The sequence below is a fragment of the Ctenocephalides felis genome, unplaced genomic scaffold (genome assembly GCF_003426905.1).
Source record: "Ctenocephalides felis isolate EL2017-DRISC unplaced genomic scaffold, ASM342690v1 CF-g0.4_SCAFFOLD_03572, whole genome shotgun sequence".
Taxonomy (NCBI): Eukaryota; Metazoa; Arthropoda; class Insecta; order Siphonaptera; family Pulicidae; genus Ctenocephalides; species Ctenocephalides felis.
In genome coordinates, this window is record NW_020539726.1 from 25066799 (window position 1) to 25092291 (window position 25493).

The window sequence follows — 25493 nt, forward strand, 5'->3', positions numbered from 1 at the left end:
TTATGCGACAGGTCTTTGTTTTGGTTCCTTAAAAACAGGGAATCTTTTACGACCTGCACCTTTATTAATAGTTAACCATTTGTGCCCTGTACCAATTAGGACCTTATCTTCCAGCAACTCGATGCAGCATTCTGGCGAAAATTTAGATGCTGCAAACATTGTATTATTAAGAATAATTTTAGAATCAAGTAAGAAAAATATTATGATATTTGTTTTGTATGAATTAACCCGTTCGACTCGAATGCCGCCGCTCCAAAATTTGCGAGTGGAAAGGGTTAATAATGTATTTAATGAAATTAATAGTCGACATTGAAGAAAGCAGTAGTACAGATGATGATGTACAAATTAACTAGGATATGCATGTTGGAAACTGCTTCAAACATTACCATTCTAAAAAAATATCACATATAAATTTAGATATTATTTGATATAAAAATACATTTACCAATATAACTAGATTTATTTTTGATAATTTACTTCAGAATGGTAACTTCTAAAGATTTTTCGACAAGCATAGCTGGTCGATTTGTACCAACTCATCTTTATTCCTGCATACTTTACAAGATTTTCCTGAGCTTGGTCGCTTTGCTATATTTAGTGAAAAAATAATTATATAATGAAAACAGTAAAAAATACTTTAAAAATTATATTTTGTGCCAATAAAAACTTATTAAACTTATAAGAGTAATTGTTGAGAACAATACAAAATATTTAACTTAAATACAAAAAATATAACCTAACTAATAAATAGTATACTAAGAAACTAAAAATACAGTTGCTTTGAAAATTATAATCTTCTAAAATAACTAATAGTACATTTCATAGAGACAACACTGTCATATCACTGCAATTATCTATTCTATTCGACGCTTCAATACGAACTCAACACCAAATGCTAAGTCCCCTCATAGGAGACAGCCAAGAGATGCTAGACTTACGTTGTTCACTCAGAGGGTAAGAAAGAACCCAAAGGGTCAGTTTTCTAGAATAAAATTATCATGGGCTTTGTCTTACCAAATAAAAAACAATCACTTGTACCAACATACTTGATTTCCCAGACAAATATCGAGTAAAATCTGATAATTAACCATTTGTCTAATGCATTCTCCTCTGCAGGAGCAACGTAAGTCAAGCATATCACTTGGATGAACCCTCTAAGGGGATCTGGAATAACTCTAACATTCTAAATTTTCCCTAAAAGAGATATGTTAGACTCACGTTATCCGCTCAAAAGAGACTCCAGGGTGTAAAGGGTTAATTCTCTGATCCTAGTCGTAGGCTCTCTGATCATAGGCTCGTTGACACAAGTGTTTGTTTCCTATTTGGAAAAACAAAGCCCATATTAAAATTTCTCAGACAAATATCGACTAAAATCAGATAATGAACCATTTGTCTCCTGCGCGGGGCAATGTAAGTCAGCATATCACTTGGCTGTCGTCTCTAAGGTAATCTAGAATAACTCCAAAATTCTAAATTTCCTTTAGAAGGGACAACCAGAAGATATGCTAGGCTTACGTTGTCCACTCAAAGGGGACACCAGGGCGCAAAGGGATTAATTCACTGATTCTGGTCGATATTTATCTGAGCAGCAAAAAATTTGGGGTCGTCGACGTAAGTCCTTTTTGAAAAAACAAAGCCCATAAGAAAATTTCTCTTCTTCTCATATTGTTGTTTTTGATGATTTGTGTATCCCCATCATTTTTGCCGCCAATATTCAACAAAGAATAAAGCACAACCATTGGTGCATTAGTATTGCTTGCACAACTTTCAGTAAAGCACAATTTGTCAACTATCTCTACCTCCATCTTTGGTATTATTATAATATTTACAATTTAACCTTTTTTGGATATAAATCTTTCATTGCTTTTAAGGGGCAAAAGTCTATAGTGTTGAATTGCTTTTTAAGACATAATTACTCTCTCGGGACTCTCAGTCCGCATTCGGTAATAACTTTGTAACGTAGAGCTCAAAATTCACAGTAGACTAATCATAAACCTTATAAATATAAGGTCTATGCATTGTAAGGTCTATGAAACTAACGCATATTACGTAAATTTAGAAAGGTTCTGAGGGAGCATTATTTTGCAAACAGCGCAGTACCAAATGATGGCAAAATTTATCTCTGTGCGAAAAGAGAGTCGAATTTTCGACATAACCTAACTAGGATTATCTCATCGGTTCTGTATTTGTCACAGGGCAGTTGCCATGTCTATTCCGTATATGGTCCTTCAAATAATATTTTCTCCTGCATCCATAGTTACAATAAGGACATTTGAAAGCCCCTGGCGGATTTCCGCATTCAAACTTTCTATGTTGCCATAGTCCAGTCGCCCGAGTATAACATTTACCGCAATCAGGGCAAACATGTTGACCTGCGACCGTCGACCTGTCCTGCCCCGAAAAAAATCGGCAACCATATTGAGTATGATTTTGAAATTCGACAAAATCACCAAAATTACTCCAACATTTTGAGCATTGATACTTTTGAGATGATGGATTGTTGAATTGATGTCCTGGTAGAAATTCTGATGGAAGTCCTGTCGCTTGAGCTGAAAAGATCCAAGAATATTAGTGAGAGAGTTGCAAAATTTAATAATTCGTATAAGGAAGGTATACAGAAATGCATTTGTGTTAAAAAATATACTACAAGAACGATTGCAGTAATATATTGATTTTTTATAATACTTGATATAATTTTTTTGTACTCATAAAAACCAAAATGATAAAGGTTAAAATATTGACATGATAGTAGTATTTAAATATATTAGGATATAAATTTGATTTTTTTTCGCTTTTTACAGTTATTACATTTTTATGTTTATGTACATTATATTTAAAGAATAATAATAATAATTTTATTTGAATATTAAGTCAGGACTCCCATATGGTATTTATTTCATTCTTGAGTTTTGGAATGCCCGATTACTCCATTTGCAAATAGAAACCAGATTTTCTAAAAAAAAACTATATAATAAATCAATCAGTGCTTTGGTTTGTGAGTACTGTATTTTTTTTATTTGCAATTGCTAGCAGATTTTCTAGAAAAAAACTCAACAAATAAAATACATGATGGAAGAAATGGTAAAAACCATAGAGTCAAAATAAAAAATAGTATATATTTAAAAACTTAAATAGATTTAAAACTTTATTTAATTTGTTCTAAAATTAATCATATTTTTGACATAATGATTTTGTTTTTGATATCATTAAAATAAAAATTGGATACATATTAAAATTTAATATAAAACAAATTTTATGTAAAATATTGCAGTTTTTAATTGTTCTAAATTAAATGAATAAGTGATATATTAATAATCCATACATATTTTTTTTTAATAATAAAAAATATCTTTGAAATATAAAACATTTTTTAATTCTATTATATAATTTTCCTGAATAGTTTGCTGGTTTATGGTATCATTGAGTTTTGGATATGCATTCTAGAAATATGTAATTTTAAATTGCTTTTTTGATGACATCTATATTGGCAAGAATGACAACGAAACTGAGGTGGCATTCCACATTCATATCGTAAATGTCTTTTTAAATCTTGGGCGTGAACATATGATTTTGAACATTTGGGACATGGATTTTTTGGTTGAAAGCTCCTCCTGAAATAAAAAAAACAATTAATATATAGATCAATATGAATTATAATTTTAAGCATTCAGGCAAAACTATTTTTACCTGTCTAAAGGGTCAAAATTAGATATGTAGTTGGGCGACAAGAAGATCTGATGCGGTTTTCCTAATACGAAGGCTGAAACATAGAAAAATATTTATATTAGATTATTGAATCTAAATTAAATTAAATATTAAAAAAATTATTTTAGTCATAATAAAAATTAATATTATTTACCTTCAGTATTTTAATAGAAAATTATAATCTTGAAATCTGGTAAAAGAAAATACAATAGCCATTTTTGATGGTTTATTTTAATTTTACAGAGATTTGACAAAATATATTTCTTATACCTGCTAAATATTAATTAATACACATTTTTATGATTTTTACAAAACAAATATTCTCTAAGAAAAAAATACGTTCATATAACTATGTATATAATTTTTTAGTGATCACACTCGTTAAAAATATTGTATACTATATAATGTTATTGTATATGATAAAATTTCTTCAATTGTACTAATTTAACATTTATAATTATATTTACTGTATTTATTTTAATATATTTCACTTTAAGCTTTAACATAAATAGAAAATTGTTGCAATTATTATCGCTAATTTTTAGTCTTTGGGTTTTCGTCAAAATATGGATGATACACAATTATAAAATATATACAGGGACCAACATATTTTAGATTATGTAGAACAATTATATAAAACCAGAAACAACTCATGTATTTAAATATATGACTGAAAAATAAGTGTAAGTAAAATTAATTCGATAGGCAGTTAAGCTAAATCCAAAGGAAAAATTATACTACGATGATCACAGGATTTATATATTTAATTTATTTACTCTTAAGATATTTTAAAATGTTTATTATTAATGTGAGTCTTGAGATTATTTTTGAAACAAGTTTTAAATGGACAAATTGTACAAAAAAATTGTGGTTCTTTTCCACAGACATATTTCAAATGTCGATTTAAATCTGTCGAATGCACATATGATTTGGAACATTGAGGACATTTGTGCCTTTTATATAAACAAGGTTGACTGATGTGTTCGATCCATTCGCTTTCATTTCGGAAAAATTTGTTGCAAAGTGAACATTTGGTATAAGGGCTGTAGTTATGGAAAGTGCTTTTAAGCGCAATTTGGTAATCTGAAAAAAAAATAAATATTAGATTAAGAAATTAAGAACACAACATTATAATATATAATTAAAATTAGAAAGGGTCATAAAAAATGTATATCATGATATGCTACAGACCTAAGACATTCGCAGTTTTTAAACTGTAAAAACAGAATTTATAGATAAAGTATTGAGAGAAAATTCAATTAGTAACTTCCACAAATCGATTTGTTTCCTTTATGTGATAAATAAGAGAAAAAAAATGTATTTATTTAGTATTTATTTAGTTATTTAATCATGTGCAAAATGTAATCAATAATAATGTATATCATTTTAGGCTCACGTCTAATTATTATTAAGTAACTATAAGTTTATTACTTATTATTAACTATAAGTTGTATTATAGTACAATTAGTGGCTCCAAAAAACTGCTTCTGAAATAAAAAGAATTATAAAAAACTAGTGCTAGTGCGTGGCACCGTGCCCTAAAACAAATTGCTGCAACTTCCCGTACCAAAAATCAACATTTTTCTAAAAATCTTGAACTTTTTAATTAATGAATTACCATGTTTGGCTCTTTTTGCCCCGTTTCTTTGAAACGACTAGAACTGCTTCTGCCAAAAACTAATAAGCACGTCTTCTTATCAATACGAATGGAATATTTTTTGAATTATTCAAATCGGTTGATCCGTGTTCCGGAAATAGACGAAGAAATTTTGTATCTGCATACACATACGCTCTCTTTCACACAAACACACTCTCTCCCTCTCTCTCACACACACACTCTCACGCACATACACTCTCTCTCTCTCTCTCCTCTCTCGCACACACACATAGATGAAGTTTTTTTAAGGTATGCAAAAATGTTCAGAAACCTTTGAAACGTAAAGATATATAAAAATTTGTACTTTCATTTTTTTGCGATTACGATAACTTACCCTACGGGAAGTTAATTATCGATGGTGATTGATAAAATAGAACAGGAACAGAACATGGTGTACAAAAGATCAAATGATCAGACTACATAAATATAGTTTTGGAAAGAAAATAATTAGTGAAATCGAATTGAGAAAAATTAACAAGAAAATAATATGTTGAAAATAAAAATTAATTTAAAACAAAATACAAATGAAAACAACTAATATCCTCTCTCAGTAGGAAAAGACAGACAATATAAATACAAATTACAGCAGTTCTGACTTTGTCATTGAAAGGGGAGTGCTGTAGGAGTACAGGTCGATATTAACATTTTATGAAATGTGAGTCACGATATAGCAAAATTTTGTAATTGATCATTATCATAGTAATAGTAATAAATAGGCAAAGAAAAAATCGCCAACATGTAAAAAATCTTGAAAACATTGGCAAAGTTGTCGAAGCGAAGTCTCTGAAATTCACAATTATGATACTTTACATGTTTTGATTATTTTTATTACCTAATGGCACAAAAATAAATTACAATATAAAAACATCAAAAATAATATTAGATTAATTAATTTTGGTCCAACCAATTTTCTAATTCAAAACCTATAACACAAAATAAATTGAAACTAGTTACTACGTTGAAAAACTATAGGAAAACGCTAAATAAAAGTAAATTAATTTATTATTCTACAATTCATATACCACATATAATTTTTCTTTGTACTATATAGTTCAAAATAGCTCATGCATATCAAAATAATTAACAATTCTCCGTATGATATTTTTGGTAACAATTAACAGCGCATAGGGCCACATTGCAGAAAGGGCAGCAATATAAAGTTTTCTTAGTAATTCCATTCTTAGAACAAACTGTGCACATCTTTGTTGTTTTTCTTCCTGATGAACCCTTGGCTGGAATTCGAACTAAAAAATGATGTGCATAAGTATTTGGTAAATTGTTATTCAATGTGTGGATTTGGAGGTCTAAAGGATCTTGAGGAAGTTTCATAGAATTTTTCTTGGCATATGAGTATTTTTCAGTCAAATTACTGCGGTAACCTGGAATAGAAATATAAATTAATATTTGTTTTTTTGTATAGAAAAAATATTGAAATTTGCTTATATAACTACATATGAAAACACTTTTTAACCTAAATGAGTTTATTAATAGTAATGATATACAGCTAGGAAACTTATTATTATGATTTTTTACAAAAAGAAAAAAACTAAACTTTTATTCTACACTAAACCAAATTTCATGCATATTTGAATGAGTAAATATTTTATGCAGTTATATCTGTAATATTTTTTCAGTTTTTATTCATTTAGACAAGGATCTGAGAGCCAGGTATCCTAACCACTAGACAATATGGGATTCTTACATATTTTCTAAGCCAATATTATAATTAAATACAGTAACCTTTTTTAATGTTTCATGATATTTTTCAAAACAAGGCACTATACAAAGTGCAACATCACATGCAGAACACAAATAACGCGACTCCTTCCTAACTCCATTTCTGTAGCAATATCTACATCTTTTAGAAGGTTTTGCTCTTGATGATGTAGATGGCACAAACCTAGGATAATGCCCACCTAGAAATAAAATTTCATAGTATTAATAAAAATTATTTAAATTTTTAAAAATTATTCGAAGAAAAAAATACAGTTGGTGAGGTTACAAGCTAAGATGATGGAGCAGTAGGATAGAAAGTAGATTTGAAGTCATAAATCATGCATATATATATATATATATATATATATAAATGTGTAACAAAAATGTTTTGTGTTTGTATTTCAATAAATAATTTACACAATTAAACTAAAATAAAATGACTGAAAAATTAGCCAAGCACAATCTCTATAGAGTCATGAGAGAAATGCTTCCACGACTCCAGTTGATCCATAATTCTTCATTTAAAAATACTTTGGTCTGAAAATACAAATATTAATCAATATACTCAAGCTGATACAAAATTCTTTATTATAATGAGTTGTCATAATATTAATCACAATAATATTTTTTCATGTATAAGTATATTGATCATGTATCTCCTTATGATACTTCTGGAAGCAAGGAGTCACACAAAGGGCTACATGACATGTAGAACAAAAAAATCTAGTTTCTTTCCTAAAACCATTTTTATAACAATATTTACATCTTTTATATGGTTTTGATTTAGTAGGTGTAGGTAGCACAAACATAGGATAATGTCCACCTGAAACAATAATATTGTATGGTTAGTAATGCCAAATATTTATCAAATGGGTATTAGTAATACCCTGAAATTATATAAGAATATAATGAGTTAGATGCTCAAAGAATAAATTAAATATAAATAAATATTGATATAACAAGAGATTAGTAACTTCAATTAATATGAAAGGTGATCATTCAGTCATTGTGATAAAAATTGTATTAAAAATTTTATACAGAAAATAAAACACAAACATTTGATTTTTAACCAAATAAATCCAAAAAATAAAACCAAATTAAAGAACTATAAAACATTTTCTACAATTCAGTTCTATTTCTAAAATTATAATAATTTGTATGATTATTCATGTTATAATATATTTATAATTTTTTTTTGTATAAATTAAAGTAGTATCATAAGAATAAACTTAGTTTATTAGTACAAATTTTGGACCATTATTCTAGAAATGAGCAGCACTTTTTTTAAACAATATTTTGTTTAAACATAAATCATACAGAGTAAGGCGGGGCACAAAGGTCCAATTTGACTTTGAGCAATTATATCGTGAAAAACAATCATATGACAACAAATAACACACATCAAACAAACTATCAAACTATGTTTAGTAAAACTCCCAGTTAATTCACCATTTTAAAAATGAGTTTTTTACAGTGTTTCAATGTGTCACCTGATACATTTTATCTCATAGGCGGGGTAAAATAAAACAACCAAAAATAACAAGTCCAATGTCTTATTTTTAATTTTGAAGGGATTTTATGAAATAATAGCTACATTATTCAACCAATTCAAAATATAAATTTCATGGGTACATTTTTTACAGTAATAACACTGTATATAACCTTGATCTGGTATTTCTTCAGAAATGTTCATCACCAGAGTTGGAATAACTATTTATTTAATTTATCTCTTGTAAAATTGCTTATTTTAACTTAAATGACTTTTTATTTATTATTTTTTGTTGTTTGGTCTTTTTACCCCACCCACATGTAAGATTTTATGGAGGTTATATAAAAAAACTGTCAAATCTAACTTAATATTAAAAATTTATCTTATAAAACAATTAAATAACATTTACTTTAAAATTACATTAAGGTCTCGTAAACTAAACAACAGTGCTCACAACTAAAAAATCTAACAACGAAAGAAAATACTTTTGTTGTAGATTTTTAAACATTGCCGTTGATCTCCAAAAGCAACGTGGTAAGAATAAAGGTGATGGCTGGTTATACATTTTTCCCTCTACTTGCAAATATTATTGTTAAAAAATCTTTACTTGTTTTCGAGATATAGATGGAGAATCTTTTTACCCGCGGACCTTCAAGCCCCGCTCTACCCTATAAAAAACCTTTGGAAAAAAAATCTTAAATAAATGTTCATTTACGAAAAGCATAAAAAATACTTTTTCAGTAGTTTCACAAATTTCTTAAATATCCTTATTGAACAAAATTGTAGTGCTCATTTTCTACAAAAATGGTTTAAATAATTACGTATCTTTGGCAATAGTCTTGTCATCACATTGATAAAATAATAAAATTAATTATAAATAAATTAGACAATATTTTTTTGAAGACCTCAAGCACCACCCCTAAGTAGGGTTTAACATTTCTAAAATTGAAATAAATTGTTTTCTATAAAAATAAATAAATTAGCAGTTTACAATTTGTGACGATTCATCAGCTTTCACAAATTTCTAAAATAAGTCTTCATTGCAAGAAAAAATTTTGTTTGCTCCCCCCATGCTGGGTATTCATATGAGACAAAAGAGTCCCTTTATGATGAGCTTTGTAAGGGCAAGAAAGACACGAAAACTGAGGCTCTTTTCCACATTCATATTTCACGTGTCTTTGAAGATTTCTTGAGTGCACATAAGCCTTTGGACAATTTTCACACTTGTATCTTCTTGTAAATGACAAATCGTTTCGGGGTTTTGGCAGTGCCAATGGTCCAGGGCAGACCGCAGTGTGGGCACTCAGGGCGACCAATCCAGGGAAGAATTTAAAACACTTCTCACATGCATAATTGCAGAAGAATTGGGATGCAGTTAGGGTACCTGGAAAATAAAATAAGAACAAATGTTTAGAAAAATAATAGAAACATATTTTTAATACACATGCAATTTGAAAGTCTATATAGAAGCGAAGTGATCAACAGAACTATGTAGACATATAAAATCAACAATGAGACATAATTATTTTAAAATATAGGTTTACTACATTTTATTTCAGTGGTGACTATAGTAAAATAGTACTAACAATTTAAATATAAGTTTCTTATATATATTTTTCAGCAATCAGAACTTAAGGTATCCTATGAGCTGCCATTTTGACTTCTCAAACGTCTTCTTAAATAGATCCTGATAAATTTTTTATTGATGCAGCAATGTTGGAAAGGACAATTTTCACTTGGAAATATATTGCTACGCAAAAAACGATGTCTCTACTGCTAGACATCAGTCCGTCCAAGATGACCACGGGAAACCCATATATTACTTATATATGCGAAAAACTTCTTCTACATTTAATAAAAATAAATAAAAAAACACATGAGAACAAACATTTTGATTACAATTTTAAATATATATTTAGATAAATTTATAAATGAAAATATTCATTTTAAAATATAAATTTATTACAAATACGTTTTTGTTTAATACATATGTACAATAGTTTCGTATACTAAGCTGCATGATTGCATTTAAAAATAATTGTTATAATCATAATATCATATCTATATATAAATAAAATAAATAATAATAGTTCTATGAGTATTTAAAATACTAACGTAATCTTACATTGAAGAGTCTATATTTGTCAGTCTATTAAGCAAATAATATAATATAAAGTTAATACAATTGCATAATCTTATTTGCCTAGAAAATCTTATATGTCTTGTATATGGTGTCAGTTAATAATACCTTAGATAATTAATATCTTTTTGTATGATATTATTTTTGTTTGCTAAATACATATGTGGACCAAAGACACTGCGAATTTTTATTTTTGATATTCAAACTATCACAATATAAGAAAACAATCAAATTGCAAATGCAATTATAGTTTGAAGGTTGGACTACCTTTTTGCAGCTAATATTGATAGAAAATTCATAATATACTATTAATATTAATATGATAATTTGAACAACAATCAGAACTTAACGAGTTCTATGAGCCGTTGTACTGATTTCTTAAACAAAGAAACTTTAGAGAATGAAACCCAAAAAGTTGTCTTTATCATTATTATTGCAATTTATCAAATACTCGTTATTAACTTCCCGTAGGGCAAGTTATAGTAATCGCAAAAAAATCGAAAATGAAAATTTTTATATATCTTTACGTTTCAGAGGTTTCTGAACATTTTGGCATACCTTAGAAAAAATTGATGTATGTGTGTGTGTGTGTGTGTGTATGTGTGTGTGTGTGTATGTATGTATGTATGTGTGTGTATGTATGTGCGGATACAAATTTTCGTCGACGATTTCGGGAACACGGATCAACCGATTTGAATAATTCAAAAAACATTCGATCCGTATTGATAAGGAGACGTGCTGATTAGTTTTTGGCAAAGGCAGGTCAAGCCGTTCCAAAGATACGGGGCAAAAAGTTCCGAAAACGGTAACTCAGTTTTTAAAAGAACGGAGCGTCCGATTTTAATAATTCAGAAAACATTTTATTTGTATTGACAAGATGAAGAATCGATATAACTTTCATGAAGGTAGGTCCAGCGGTTTCGGAGATATAGAGGAAAAAGTAAAAAAATGAGCCATTTGGCGGTCAAAAATGATCATTAGACATATGCACATCAAATTATCAGACATTTTATAGAGATTTTAACAATAAGTATACATTTTGTTAACATTCCTATCGGTTCCGTACCAATGCTTATGCGTTAGACAGCGACGCGGCGCTTACGCGCTTTATATTTTGTCCCTATGTAGTTAAAGCAGTACGATTGCTTTGAAAAAAAAGTTCAGATCTTCCACAATATGTCAAAATAAAGAAAAAAAAATTTTTTTCAAAAAAAAAAAAATTTTTTTTAAAAAAAATTTAAAAATTTTTTTTTTTTTTTCAAAAAAAACTAATTTTTTGTCCAATTTATAGTTTCTCAAAAATCTTATTTTTTCAAAGTAATTTTTTTTCAAAAATGTTAATCGTTTTAAAAAAAAATAATAATTTTTGGTACGGGAAGTTCCAGCAATTTGCCTTAAGGCACGATGCCCTAATTGCCTTAAGACAGAATTCCACTTACAGCTAGTTTGAAGTTGCAATGCCAGGTAAAAGCTATTTTTACTCATGACCATATTGCTATTTCCAAACCGATGGCGATTCTGCTTGACATCAGGTGAATATTGAAACTAGGATCTCTGATTTAAGGTCCTTAGCTCTAACCACTAGGCCACGGAGGAGCCCATATAAGCACTAAAGATAAAGTGATTCCTGAATTATTAGAAATATGCCGAATCTCCAAAACTATAAAGGGTAAACAAAACTAAGGAAAACGAGGAATACCCTTTTTTAAGGCAAATAGTTTCAATTGTTCAACTGTCTGTTATTATCAGGAAGAATACTTTCTGCCACAGAATTACTGTGTCTTCTAACAATATGAGACTTCATATTGCTCTTGATATGACATTTATAAGCACAATGAGGACACTGAAATTGCGGTTCCTTGCCACATTCATAAGTAATATGGCGATTGAGAGGTCCAGGACCCACATACGTTCGGGGACAATTCGGACACTTGTAACACTTTTCTTCAATTGACACGCGTTTTGGTAAATTAAATGATTGTGAAAATTTAAGTGGATCCTTTTCTTCGGTTTCTGCACACCAATATTTTTTGTGGTGGAGCAAAGCCAATTCATCCCTAAATACCAGAAAACAACGGCTGCAGGGACGAGGCTGAGTATTGACCATAAGCTGCCTCTGCACATGGAGTTTTATATCTGAAATATATTTCATAATTCCAATTAGTAATAATAAAACTGTGTTTTTGGAAAATCATGCAACTCAAAATCGGTATTACAATATATATGTATAAAATTATATATTTTTCTAGGATAATTTATTATATGTACATGTACAAACACATATACACATACACATATACACACACACACATATATATATATATATATATATATATATATATATTTAAACTTATATATATTTCATATTGTTGTATAAAAATTACAATAATATCTTTAAGAAGAAACATCAAAACTGTAAGAAATAGAAATTTAATTCTTGTAAATGGGTAGAGTATAAAAAATTACAAATAATATGAACATTAATTAGAGTATTCATATTGTTATAACAAAATATACTAAATATACATTAATACACTAATAAAAATATCTCAATATCAAATTAATATATTTATAAAAAAATTTCATTCATAATATAAAATTAATTAATAATACAGTGTAGAGCGGGGTACAAAAATCCAATTCAACTTAGCAATTATATTATGAAAAACAAACCAATTATATCACAACAAAGAATACATAAACATATAACAACAGGTTTTTCCCTCTACTTTCAAATATTGTTCTTAAGAAATTCTTAACTTTACTTGTGTTTGAGATATCGGTGGTGGACCTTTTCTCCGCGGACCTTTAAGCCCCGCTCTGCTCTACATAAATAAATATGTCTTTTACTTTGAATCTGCTACCATACTTTGTTAGTGATTTGTTTTTAAAATCATACGACCAAATATTTAATGAATAGAAAATAGCATTTTTATCAATCAATGACACAAAAACTACCAAATTGAATTCTCCTCTTAATTATTACAATCTATATTTACTTTATATTTAACCCTTTCCACTCGGATGCCGCCGCTTCGGCGGCAAAATACATATGAATCTCGTAAATCGCGAGTGGAAAGGGTTAAAGTTGCTAAGAAGTTTTTTTGAACTGTGATGGATAAATCAGACACAAGATAAATTCTATGAGTCATTAGGAATTGAGAATTCAATTAGCTTAAAATTTAGAATTCAAAATCTTAATTAAATTTAATTTTGCAACTAGGTAGAAAATTTCCAATGAAGAGCTCCAGAATTTACGCAGAACTTCACACACTGCTGTACGAGCCAGCAAGCCGTCCAAGTATCCAATTTCCAAGTATCCAAATTCCAAGTATTCAATTTCCAAGTATCCAAATTACAATCAGTATTAATAAAAATGTATTTAAAAATTAAATAATATACTTAAACACAACTAAAAAAAAAGAAAAATTTAATACTCAATTATTTAATTCAGAGTGATAATTCTTGAAGCAAAAATCAACATATCGTGTCATCTATAGGCATTGTAGTGTGATTGATAAAAGTTTAAGTATCATACGGTTTTATTGTCAATCTTTAAAAAAATCAATAATTAGTATCTTATCAATAATTTGTCCTTATGTGTCTTTTTATGGACTTCCAATCGATATTTATAATAGGCTTTATGCGGGCAAAATGGACATTGAAACATAGGCTCTTTCCCACATTCAAATTTCATATGCGCTTTCATATTTTTACTCAAAGTATATGTTTTCGAACACTGTGGACATTCATTTTTTCTTTCTAGTTTCCGAATTTGGTTAGAATAAGCCGAATTTGGAGAACTATAAAGTTTTTCAGAAAATACATGACTGGCGTCTACTGCTTCAAATTGATTGACTTGAAACCCAAATGCAGAATGAATTACGTTCCCTGTAAAAAAAAATTAGTTATATTAATTAAGATAACAAATGAGTTTTTATTGTCCTATTCGCATGCATGTTTATTTAATTGACATGCATTTAACATAATATTAACAAAAATATGATGGTGTTCCCAAAAACATTTACGTTTAAAAAATCTATTGAATAAAAATGTGTCAATAATGTAATTTTAAAACAAAGTTTTCTATTTAATTTTGTTATATTTGTTTTCAAAACAACAATATTAATAAATTAGAATTTGGTAAATTATATACACTTTTATGGTACATTATAATATAGATGCAAACAAATTTCATAAAGGTTCACAGTTTTATAACTAAAAACATTTTTAAATAAATAATTAGTATAGAAGTAAATTTATTAAAAAGCTTAATATTAAAATCTAGTAATGATAATTTGTACATTATTTGCTATAAAACATCTGAAATTTCTTTTGGTTTAAATTAGCATGTCATTTATTAGTGAGATCATAATTGCAATTATTAGCCATTAAATAAATAAAAATACTCAGAAATGCATACATTGCCCAATATTTAATTCATTTATTATTTAACAACTTATTAACATTTAATTGTGATCTTATTTATAATTTGTTTTATTATTTGGTACCAACATTGCTAGTTGTGACAAATATATTTAAATTGGTAGAGGAGACTGGGTGCGGTTGTGCCACTTTTTTGACTAATATAATTTTGTTAATTTACCAGTTACTTGGAAAAAGTAAATTAAATGGTAAATCAATATTTGCCTACGTGGAACTGCTGAAATACTGCCTTAAATTCGATGGATTAGTCATAAAATCCAACAATGTTTGAGTGATCTATCTGTATACATGTAACAGTAATTATTAAATAAAATTAAACAAAAAAAAGAATGCGCGTAAGGATCACACGCGATTGAAGTAAAACTTATTTGCTACTGTATAAGATGGCATTTAAGTAAATATAAATACATCATATAACAGTTTTGAATAATGTTTATTAGTAAAATGGCAACACTCGTGATGCACACATTTATTAGTGTCAACCATTATACACATTTATATAATGATAAATTATAAATTATATACTTATAATAGCATTAAAATATGTATAATATTTAAAAACAATAATGTAATTAAAGTCATACTTCAAATATGACATGATCGGTTTGTCATTGTAATTAGTATTTAGAAATGAACCTTTATCAGAGAAATGAAGTAATTGCTGATTAATAACTTCTATAATATTCGTTCACACAGTGGATTATGTTAAGCAACGCCTAAACAAATATTGTTTTTGCAACTTCACTCATCATGTAATTGTGTTTGAAAAACTTCATGAAATTAAAATTAACTTATTTTTATTTACTTTTTTGTCGTCCATATAATCTCATTCTTGAACAGCTGTAATATCTGTCTTGCCTAAAAAATTTTCCATTTTAATACTTCAAAGATTTATAGAAACTACGAATAATATAGAAATAATTTCTAAGAAACAGTGTACAATATTCTTCTGATTCAAGCATTTTTCAATAGATTTTCGTAGATTTGTACTACGATGTAGCTTAAAATGTTTATTTATCTATGCCGATTTTCGTGTTCATATCGGTACGCATACAACGTTGACGCCGGTACGCATACAACAACAGATCTTTATTCACATACGCGACAACTAATCACAATCGACCCGTACAGAAATGATATCATCAAGAGCGAATGACGAATCACGCACTTCCGTTGCACTTGTACGGATTTACACCCTAGTCGCCCTAAAGAAGTTATACTTAAAAAAACTCACTTAAAAACCATTGGGTTTACCGATCATGTTTATGCAGGGCTCTGATTCAACGGAGTAATGGAAACTTGTTCGAATAAACATACTTCATCTTTCTCCCTTTTAGACCCTATCTTATAATCAGTATAGTTTAGCTGTTATGACATACTCTGGCACAACCATACCCAGTTAGCATATAAGTTTGAAGTATAAAGGGAAGAAAAATTGTGGATGACTTTTGCATATTTATTCAACAAATTTTAGACTAAAATAATGACACTGAACATACAAATTATATTGTCATCTAGTAACTTAATTAACATCAGGCCTTTGCAGTTTCTGATTGATCGCATTTTTAGTCTACAGAACTCTTTTTTATCTAATTTTGTCTAGTGATCCACATTACTGGGATGTCGTCTTCTCATGTGAACATTTAAATTATGATTTCTATAACAACGAAAAGTACAAAAAGCACATTGTATAGGAGGCTCCACTCCGCATTCTTTGAGATGCCGATTTAGAGTCTTCAAATACGAATAATGTTTCCCGCACATTGGACAAATTAGATTTTCTGGCATCTGTTTGAAATCCAAGCTGTTGTAATCCAGGAGAGAATCTTCTAGAAATAAAAAATAAATAATTAGTAAGGTTATAAAAAAAATATTGTTTATAAATTTGAGCTGATATTAAAATAAAATGTCTATGCCTCCTTTAAAGCAAATACAAACCCTGTATATAAAATCAGATTAAAAAATCATATATACAAATTTTTAGAATTAACCAGGTTTTTGCAGAGCAAGATTGATCAACTTACCATTCCTAAATGTCTCTGTATGTTGAAATCTAAATTTTCAAATTTAAATAAAGACAATAATAATAAATCAATTATTACAAAATTTATTATAAGAAATCGTAACAATGAGATATACCTATCTATTATAATAATTCGGTATTAATTTAGTAAATGGCTTTCACTAACTCATAATTTTATTCACAATTAAGATCTTAGTTTAAGAATCTTTGTCAACAAAGATATCAAATACAAACCAATATCTAGAAAAAAACGTTGTGTAAATAAACAGCATGCTTATATATTCTATGCATTCACATATATACATACAACAAAATACATATATAAATATCTAAAAAATAATGGGCAGTATTGCATTAGGGCAGGACCGAGAGCTGAGTTAAAATCCAACTTAATTCAAGGGATTTACCATTGCCGTATCACACTGTAGTGCCCGAAAAGCACTATTTTCAATTGGAAATATGTTTTTTAACTATGTTTCAAAGTACAAAAGGACATCGCTGCTGCACGATGTCACGTTGTTCAGAGCGGAGGTCGAACTCACCAATCCGTGAACTTAACCATCACACCATAAAACATCAATTAAAAAATAATTAAACTAAGAATTTTTCAAACATCTTTATTTTTTCATACGTTTCGACGTAAAATTCTACGTCATCTTCATTGATTCTACAACTTTGAATTTTGAAATAAACAGAAAAAGTAAAGCCGTATCACACCGTAGTGCCCGAAAAGCATCTCTAAAATATAAATAAAAAAAGAAAAAAGGAATTTAACTAAAAGGACAGCCTATATACATAAATTGAAAAATTACAAAAAACATTACTTACTTGAAATTTTTAGATTAACACTAATGCATATTAAATCACATAATATGTAAATAATACAAGTTACAAATTAAGTTTTTGAAATTATACTTTATGTGTTTTTTAATATGTATTAGTATTAATCTAAATATTTCAAAGTAATGTCTTTTGTAATTTTTAATTTAAGATTTTGATTTTAGTAAAAGTTCTAAAAAATAATTTACATTTTATTACAACAAAGAAAACTATAATTGTGAAAAATTTAAACAATAATTATTTACATTTTTGACAAAATTATGTATTGAATAATTTTTTTGTACAAATATTTGAATTATTATACACTTTCTTTTGAATTTTATTGTACAGAATAAATAACTTCAAGTATATTTTTTATTTCACAAAATTATATATTTATAAATATAGTAAAAATTTATTCTTCTTAATCAACCAAATATCTTTCATAGCTGTTTAGTTCTTAAAGTACTCTATGATAAAATAATAGATGATTTTATAATAATATTATAAACAAAATTTTTATATTCCAAAATAAACCAAAGAAATTGATTGATCAAAAATATCAAAATAAAAATTAATAGTATACATCTAACCTTAAGTAAATGAAGAATTAATAGTCATAGTTGGCTTTACTATATACAACATATTTGTTCATAAATAAAGATTTAAGATTTTTAATAAAATGAAAAATAGAAAGTATAGTTAATTATTAATAACAATAATAATAAGTTTTTTATATATATTGTAAATTATATTCCCATTTCTTGTACAGAAAACATTGCAAATTCCGGATGTCTATTTTTGATATGGAAGGCAAGATTTCCTTTTCTGTGAGCTTTATGTGGGCAAACTGGACATTGAAATTTTGGTGGATTTCCACATTCGTAAGTAACATGGTTATAAAGACTACTTTGGTATTTATATGTTTTACTACATTTTTTGCATTTGAAAGATGCATTTTCATTAACTACAGTCTTCAAGGTAAACTGGTCTTTCCTTTGGATGGCAGCCAGTTTTCCTAATGGATCGTAGCCGCAATAGAAGAAACCTGAGAATAAAAAGTTATATAATAGAAAAGATATTTTAAATATATATAAATAAAATTAAATAATGTGTTTATAAAAATTGCCTAATAGCAGATGATGCATTAAATTACCTACACTAATGTAATAAAAAACGCCCTTATTTGGAGTTCCAAAATCTTCAACTGAAGTTTTTATCTCTACTCATAAATATGTACATTAATATTATAATAATTTATATTTTGTGTCTTTTAGCATAGTGTAACTTCAAATTTCCTCTCTGATGGCACCGATATTGACAAATGTTGCAATGGAACATGGGTTCGACTCCACATTCATATCTCATATGTCTTTGAAGACTTCTCACATATGAATAAGGTTTATTGCAATTGTTACACCTAAACAATTCCATGTTATTTCGACTCTGTTGAAGTGTATAGAAATCTGAAACGATAATTATAATAATAAATTAAATAATTTTAAGTAGAAAAAAAAACAAATTTTTTAATATAAACAAATTGAATGGGGCAGGGCAAGGCTCAAAGATCCAATTTGACTTTAAGCAAATATATTGTGAAAACCATAGGAATTATTTCAAAACAAATAGCACATATCTAACAAACAAATATCTGACATGTTTTTTGCTGTTTTTTAAAAAAAAAATCCCTCGACTTTCAAATATTGTTATTAAAAAATTTATAGCTATATTTTTTGAGATAAAATATATTATAAAAGTAATACAATTTATTTTAAACAAAACTATTTCTTACAAGATTCTACTTTCAGTATAAAAATTTTAGAATGCTGAAGAATGTTTCTGTTGTAATGGTTTCACATCTTGTTTCGGATTTGATATCCACCTTCCAGATTGGCATCAAGCGGTAGTGATATCAGATGATTAGTTGAAATTATAGACCTCAAGGAGCATTGTTATCTTGTTATGAAGTATCCAAACACAGGCGTCAATGCCACTAACATAAAATGTAACTGTGCACCATTAAGCCCCATTTACCCTATATTCAATTAGTAAATGTAAATAATTGCAAGGAGAATAACCATATCGCGTTTGTAGTTTATTATTTACAAATAATTTATTTTTCGATAATTTCTAATATAATACAACATTCTTAGATAGTTCGAGCACATAATAGATTTATTTATCATATACATACTTATTTTAATCAAATGAAAAATCAGTTTTAACAGTAATATAAATATACATTAATTATTCTGGGTAGATGTTATTAATTATTATTTTTAAACTTCTGGATCTTCTTTTTTTCTTGAGTTCAAAAATTTAAAAATCAGATACAAAAAGAGGATTTATGTACCAAAACTCAAAAAACCTTCTGCTTATTATAAATTTATAAAAAATATAAAATAAATTATTAAATTTTATTAAGAAGTAATATAATTTTAAATAAATTAATTGATATTCTAATTCTCATCGTCTAAATAAATAGGTCAAGTATATAAAGTATAATAAATAATTACTCAAATTAAAGTCAGTTATATATATATATATATATATATATATATATATATATATATATGATTTATTCACAAAATCTATTCATTTTCAGCTCTATCAAAAATAAAATTCCTGATAATGCTTATAGCCTTTATGTGTCCCCATATGTCGTTTTAGGTTCGATTTTTGATGACTTCTGTATCCACACATAGTGCAATTAAACTTTGGCTCCTTTTTACATTCATTTTTGATATGAGATTGTAAATTTCTTTCATATTTGTAAAATTTTCCACAATCTCGACATTGGAAGAATACTTGTTTCGAGGATTTTGAAGTAGCCGGATAATTTGGAAAACCTGAAAAGTCAAAGTATAATAGAGTTAGTCTTTTAATCAAATTGGTAATTATATAAATTAAGCTGGTGGTATTAAATTGCACAAGGGTAAATTGCACACTAGTAAATTTAATTTAATATATATTTTTATTTGTTAATCTTTTCTGTTATAATTTGTTAGGAATTTATTGACATCAGTATATGGTGAATGAGCCACAAAAAAATTATAAAAAAATCAAACCTTCTTTTTCTTCAAAAAAATAATTAGTTCATTTTTTCAATTATTTCATTCAACGTTTCAAAGAAATGGGATGTTTGCTTCTTCAACAACTATTGATCACAAATTTGAAAAAAAAATTATTATACATTTATACACTTACTTAAATATTTTAAATTTGACAAAGACAATAATGACAAAATTAAATAGATAATTTGCACGAAAAAAGCTTTCACTTCCAAAAATTAAAAATTATACTTATTCAAACCTGTATGAAATATAAATACGTTATTTGAAATAACATACAAAAATATATCGCATAACTAGTAAGTAATAAATATTCAATTGTTTTTATTTTAGCACTAAAATTCAAATAAGTCTTTTATAAAAATCACAGAAAATAATAATTTCTATATTATATACTAATATTTACAAGTATTTTTCAATAATATTCACTATAAATTCACAAAAAATAGAACAATGTTTTTTAGAAGTTTTTTGAAGTATTGCCGTTATATATATATTATATATATATATATATATATATATATATATATATATAATATATTTCAAAATATTTTACTTAAGCTTACGAAATTATATTAAAGACTAAATAAATATCATTTTACTATAAAAATTGCTATTAATACTGCATTAATACATAATATATAGCGATCTGTATAATTACAAAGTTGTATAAAAAGTACATAAAAACTAACACAACAAGTCCAAAATATCTATTAATTAAGGTTGACATCAAATTTGTTGTGTTTTTTTGCATAATGTAGTTTCAAGTTTCCTTTTTGGTGACACTGATAATTACACAAAGTACACTGAAACATTGGAGCAACTCCACATTCATATTTCATGTGCCTTTGAAGATTTCTAATGTATTTATAAGGTTTATTGCAATTTTTGCATCTGACTATTTCGCCAAAATTTTGATCGAAATTCCTTCCAAAATTTTGAGTACTAGGTATAAATTCATTTGCCATAGGCAAGGTGGTAAAATAACTTGAATTGACTTCTGGGTTCTGCCAAGAAGGATGAAAACCTGAAAAATAAAAAATTAAATATTAGAAAAAAATTTAATATCTTGAAATGTCTGGACTCTAGACCAAAAGTAATTTGAACTGTTCATATAAAAATATGGAATTTAATATGTTAAGTAAATAGTTAGCAAATTCTGTACTATTATAGTATATTTAGAAGTTTAGAAGTTTAGAAGTTTTTTGAAGAAAATTCCACTTACTTCAAAACACAGCTTAAAAAAATATTTAAAATTTTAAACCCATTATATATATTTGCTAAAAATAAATAATACCAATTGTGCGATTAATTATACTAGATATCACAAATTTTCAAGACATTATGCAATAGAGTGTTTTATTGATAGACCTTACTACGTGAACTCTAGTTCCTATATGTTTTCCATTTTATAAAGCGTAAAAAGTAAAAGGGGACTGTGGCATCACTATGTGAACGAGCGATGCCGACAATCGTGGAACACTCCCGATTGATTAAATGTCATATGTCACGTGCTTAATTAATTGTTGTGAAAAAATGTTATCATTCGGGAGTGTCCGCGATTGTCGGCAACGCTCGTTCACACAGTGACGTCACAGTCCCCTTCTATCTTTTAACATTTGTTTTTTGCTCGACAAGCATTCCATGTATTATAGGGTCTATGGTATTATTACATAATTATTCATCAGATCATCACTTTTATAAAAAATGGATTTCAGAACCGTATTTGGATATTGTTTCTTATAATTATTCACAATGCAAATATATAGGATTTATTATTACTTATTGCTAATATCAATCAACATTATAAATTTGACTTAAATATACATTATTTACAAATTTCTAATCGATAAAAATATTTAATTCAATTGATCGATAATCGATAAAAACAGTGTCTTAAAAACGTCAAATACGAGTTTTTATTATATCAGCATAATATGAAAAAACAATTGTGATTAAAAAAATCTGTATTTTGTAAAATACTGAGTCACAAAATACAACATATTTTAATTGTAATAAATTTTAATCTCTTAAATTGGATAAAATTCACGTTTTAAATTTAAACTGATCCTGGTATTCGTGGTATAATAGTAGAGACAGTTCGTTACAAAATTATTAACAAATTAAAATTTATTTTTTAATTATATGAATACAATAATAATTTTGACCAAATACATAATAGCAATCAAAGACCACATGATATAAAATAGGGCATATTTTTCAGTTAAACTTCTACATCAATTTCGAAATGTGACAATCATCCATAGCGCCATAGTGAATTAAAAAACATTGGATCAGAACACAAGGCACTGCCATGTACACTGATCAAATGTTTTTTAATTCCTGATTTTTGAAAACTTCTAGCTCCACAAATATTGCAAAGAAATTTTGGTTCTTGATTGCATTGATATTTCAAATGTGAAGTCAGAGTATGCTTGTATTTATATATTCTTGAGCATTTAGGACATTTGAACGCATTTTCAAGGATTGATGATCCGTTGTATCGATTTCGTAGATAAAAATCTGAAAAAAAGGAAAAAATGTTACAATAATATTTAATAAATATTTATTACTTATATGTTTGCATTAAAAATAAACACATATATCAATGTACAGAAAATTAAGTTCACGTTGAATATTTATGGAAACCTACAATAAATTAAATATTAAATTTCAACAATTAGATTCAAATTTTATTAAACTAATTGTATAAATTTGTTCAAATATACATTTTCAATTTTTAAAATTTAGTATTATAACAAACTTATTATTCTAAGATATTTTGTTTAATGAAATCACATTATTTCTCAAAATGAAATGAAAAAGCAAATAAAAATATAAGAAGTAATATTCAGTGATGCAAAAATAATCATACTAAAACCATAAATTTGCTTGTGAAATTTCTATATAAATTTAATGCTTACAGACCATTTTTTTGAAAATTTACTTCGAAGTACAATAAATACAATATCTTTTAATTTTATAAACTTTAATCTTTTAAATTGGATGACATTCACGTTTTAAATTTAAACTGATCCTGGTATTCGTGGTTGTATAGTAGTGAGAGTTTGTTTGAAATTATTTAGAAATTAATTATATTATTTTAAATTTATTTTTAAATTAAATAAATATATTGATAGACTCGTTCAAATAAATAACAGCAATAAAAAACTATAATATACGAAATAATATACGTCATATTTTTCAGTTAAACTTCTACATCAATTTCGAAATGTGACAATCATCCATAGTGCCATGTATTCTGAACAAATGTGTTTTTAATTCCTGCTTTTTGATGACTTCTAGCTCCACAAATACTGCAAAGAAATTTTGGTTCTTGATTGCATTCATTTTTCAAATGTGAAGTCAGATTTTTCTTGTATTTATATATTCTTGGACACATAGGACATTTGAACGCATTTTCAAGGATAGATGTTCCGTTGTATCGATTCCGTAGATCAAAAACTGAAAAAAAGGAAAAAATGTTAGAATAATATTTAATAAAATATTTATTTTTTGACAATTCTTGCAGTAATTTTTTTTCGCAAATTGTTTACAGTAAATTAAAAATAAACACATATTACAAAACACAACGTACAAAATTAAGTTCATGTTATGGGAACCTGTATTAAATTAAATATTAAATTTCAACAATTAGATTCCAATTTTATTAAACTTATTGTATAAATTTGTTCAAATATACATTTTCAATTTTTAAAATTTAATACTACTAAATATACATTATAACAAACTTATTATTCTAATATTTTCCATATAAGCTCCAAAATTTTGTTCAATGTCACATTGTATCCCACAATAGCAATAATCAATTTTATTTATAAAGAAGCAAAATAAAATATAGGAAGTAATATTTAGTGATAAATAAATATTAATACAAAAATCATTAAATTGGTTTGTAAAACATCAAAGTAAACTTAATGCCTCCAGACCATTTTTTTGAAAATTTACTGCAAATAGCTATCTACAATTCAGAATATAACACAAGCAATTTAAATAAAATATAATAAAATAATAATTTTATAAACTACTTCTTATTAAATAGGATTTTGAACTTAGTGCTTATTCAGTTGTAACTTATAGTAATTATTTGAATTTTTATATATAACAGTAAAAATAATATTATTATTATATTAGAAGATATATTTAAAATATTATAAATAATAATTTATAAACACATTACTTAATTACTAAAAAATCACATGAATTCACAAAAAACTTTTTAAAATTTTGATTCACAAACAGCTATTTTTCTATTACAATTTTACTGGAAATCACATTTGTATTTAGGAATATGAATATGGGAATTTGCATGCTGATCAATTAGGTTGGAATAAGAAATAGTTAGTACTGTGTCCACAGACCTTACACTACATGGACTGCTAGTCCTCATATGTTTTCCATTGTAT

The 25493-nt window shown here is 26.9% G+C and overlaps 1 protein-coding gene across 1 annotated transcript; it reads right to left on the reverse strand.

Annotated features, from left to right (window-relative positions):
- On the reverse strand, positions 1–16414 carry LOC113388285 (zinc finger protein 791-like). Its single transcript, XM_026625682.1, has 12 exons — positions 16408–16414; positions 14392–14598; positions 12466–12843; positions 9703–9951; positions 7842–7901; positions 7147–7278; positions 6482–6741; positions 4659–4788; positions 3688–3760; positions 3502–3611; positions 2349–2549; positions 1–149 (listed from the first exon to the last, which is right to left on the reverse strand). The coding sequence occupies exons 1-12, from the start codon at positions 16412–16414 to the stop codon at positions 1–3; spliced, it is 1956 nt and encodes a 651-aa protein (XP_026481467.1).
- Positions 16415–25493: the final 9079 nt, after the last annotated feature.

Bases quoted from the DNA above. Each gene is read 5' to 3' on its own strand.
- LOC113388285 (XM_026625682.1), bottom strand. The intron at 6,742-7,146 runs GTATAGTGCCTT...TTTCTATTCCAG, and splicing joins TGCATGTGATGTTGCACTTT to GTTACCGCAGTAATTTGACT. The intron at 150-2,348 runs GTAAATGTTATA...CAATGTTTGCAG, and splicing joins ACATGTTTGCCCTGATTGCG to CATCTAAATTTTCGCCAGAA.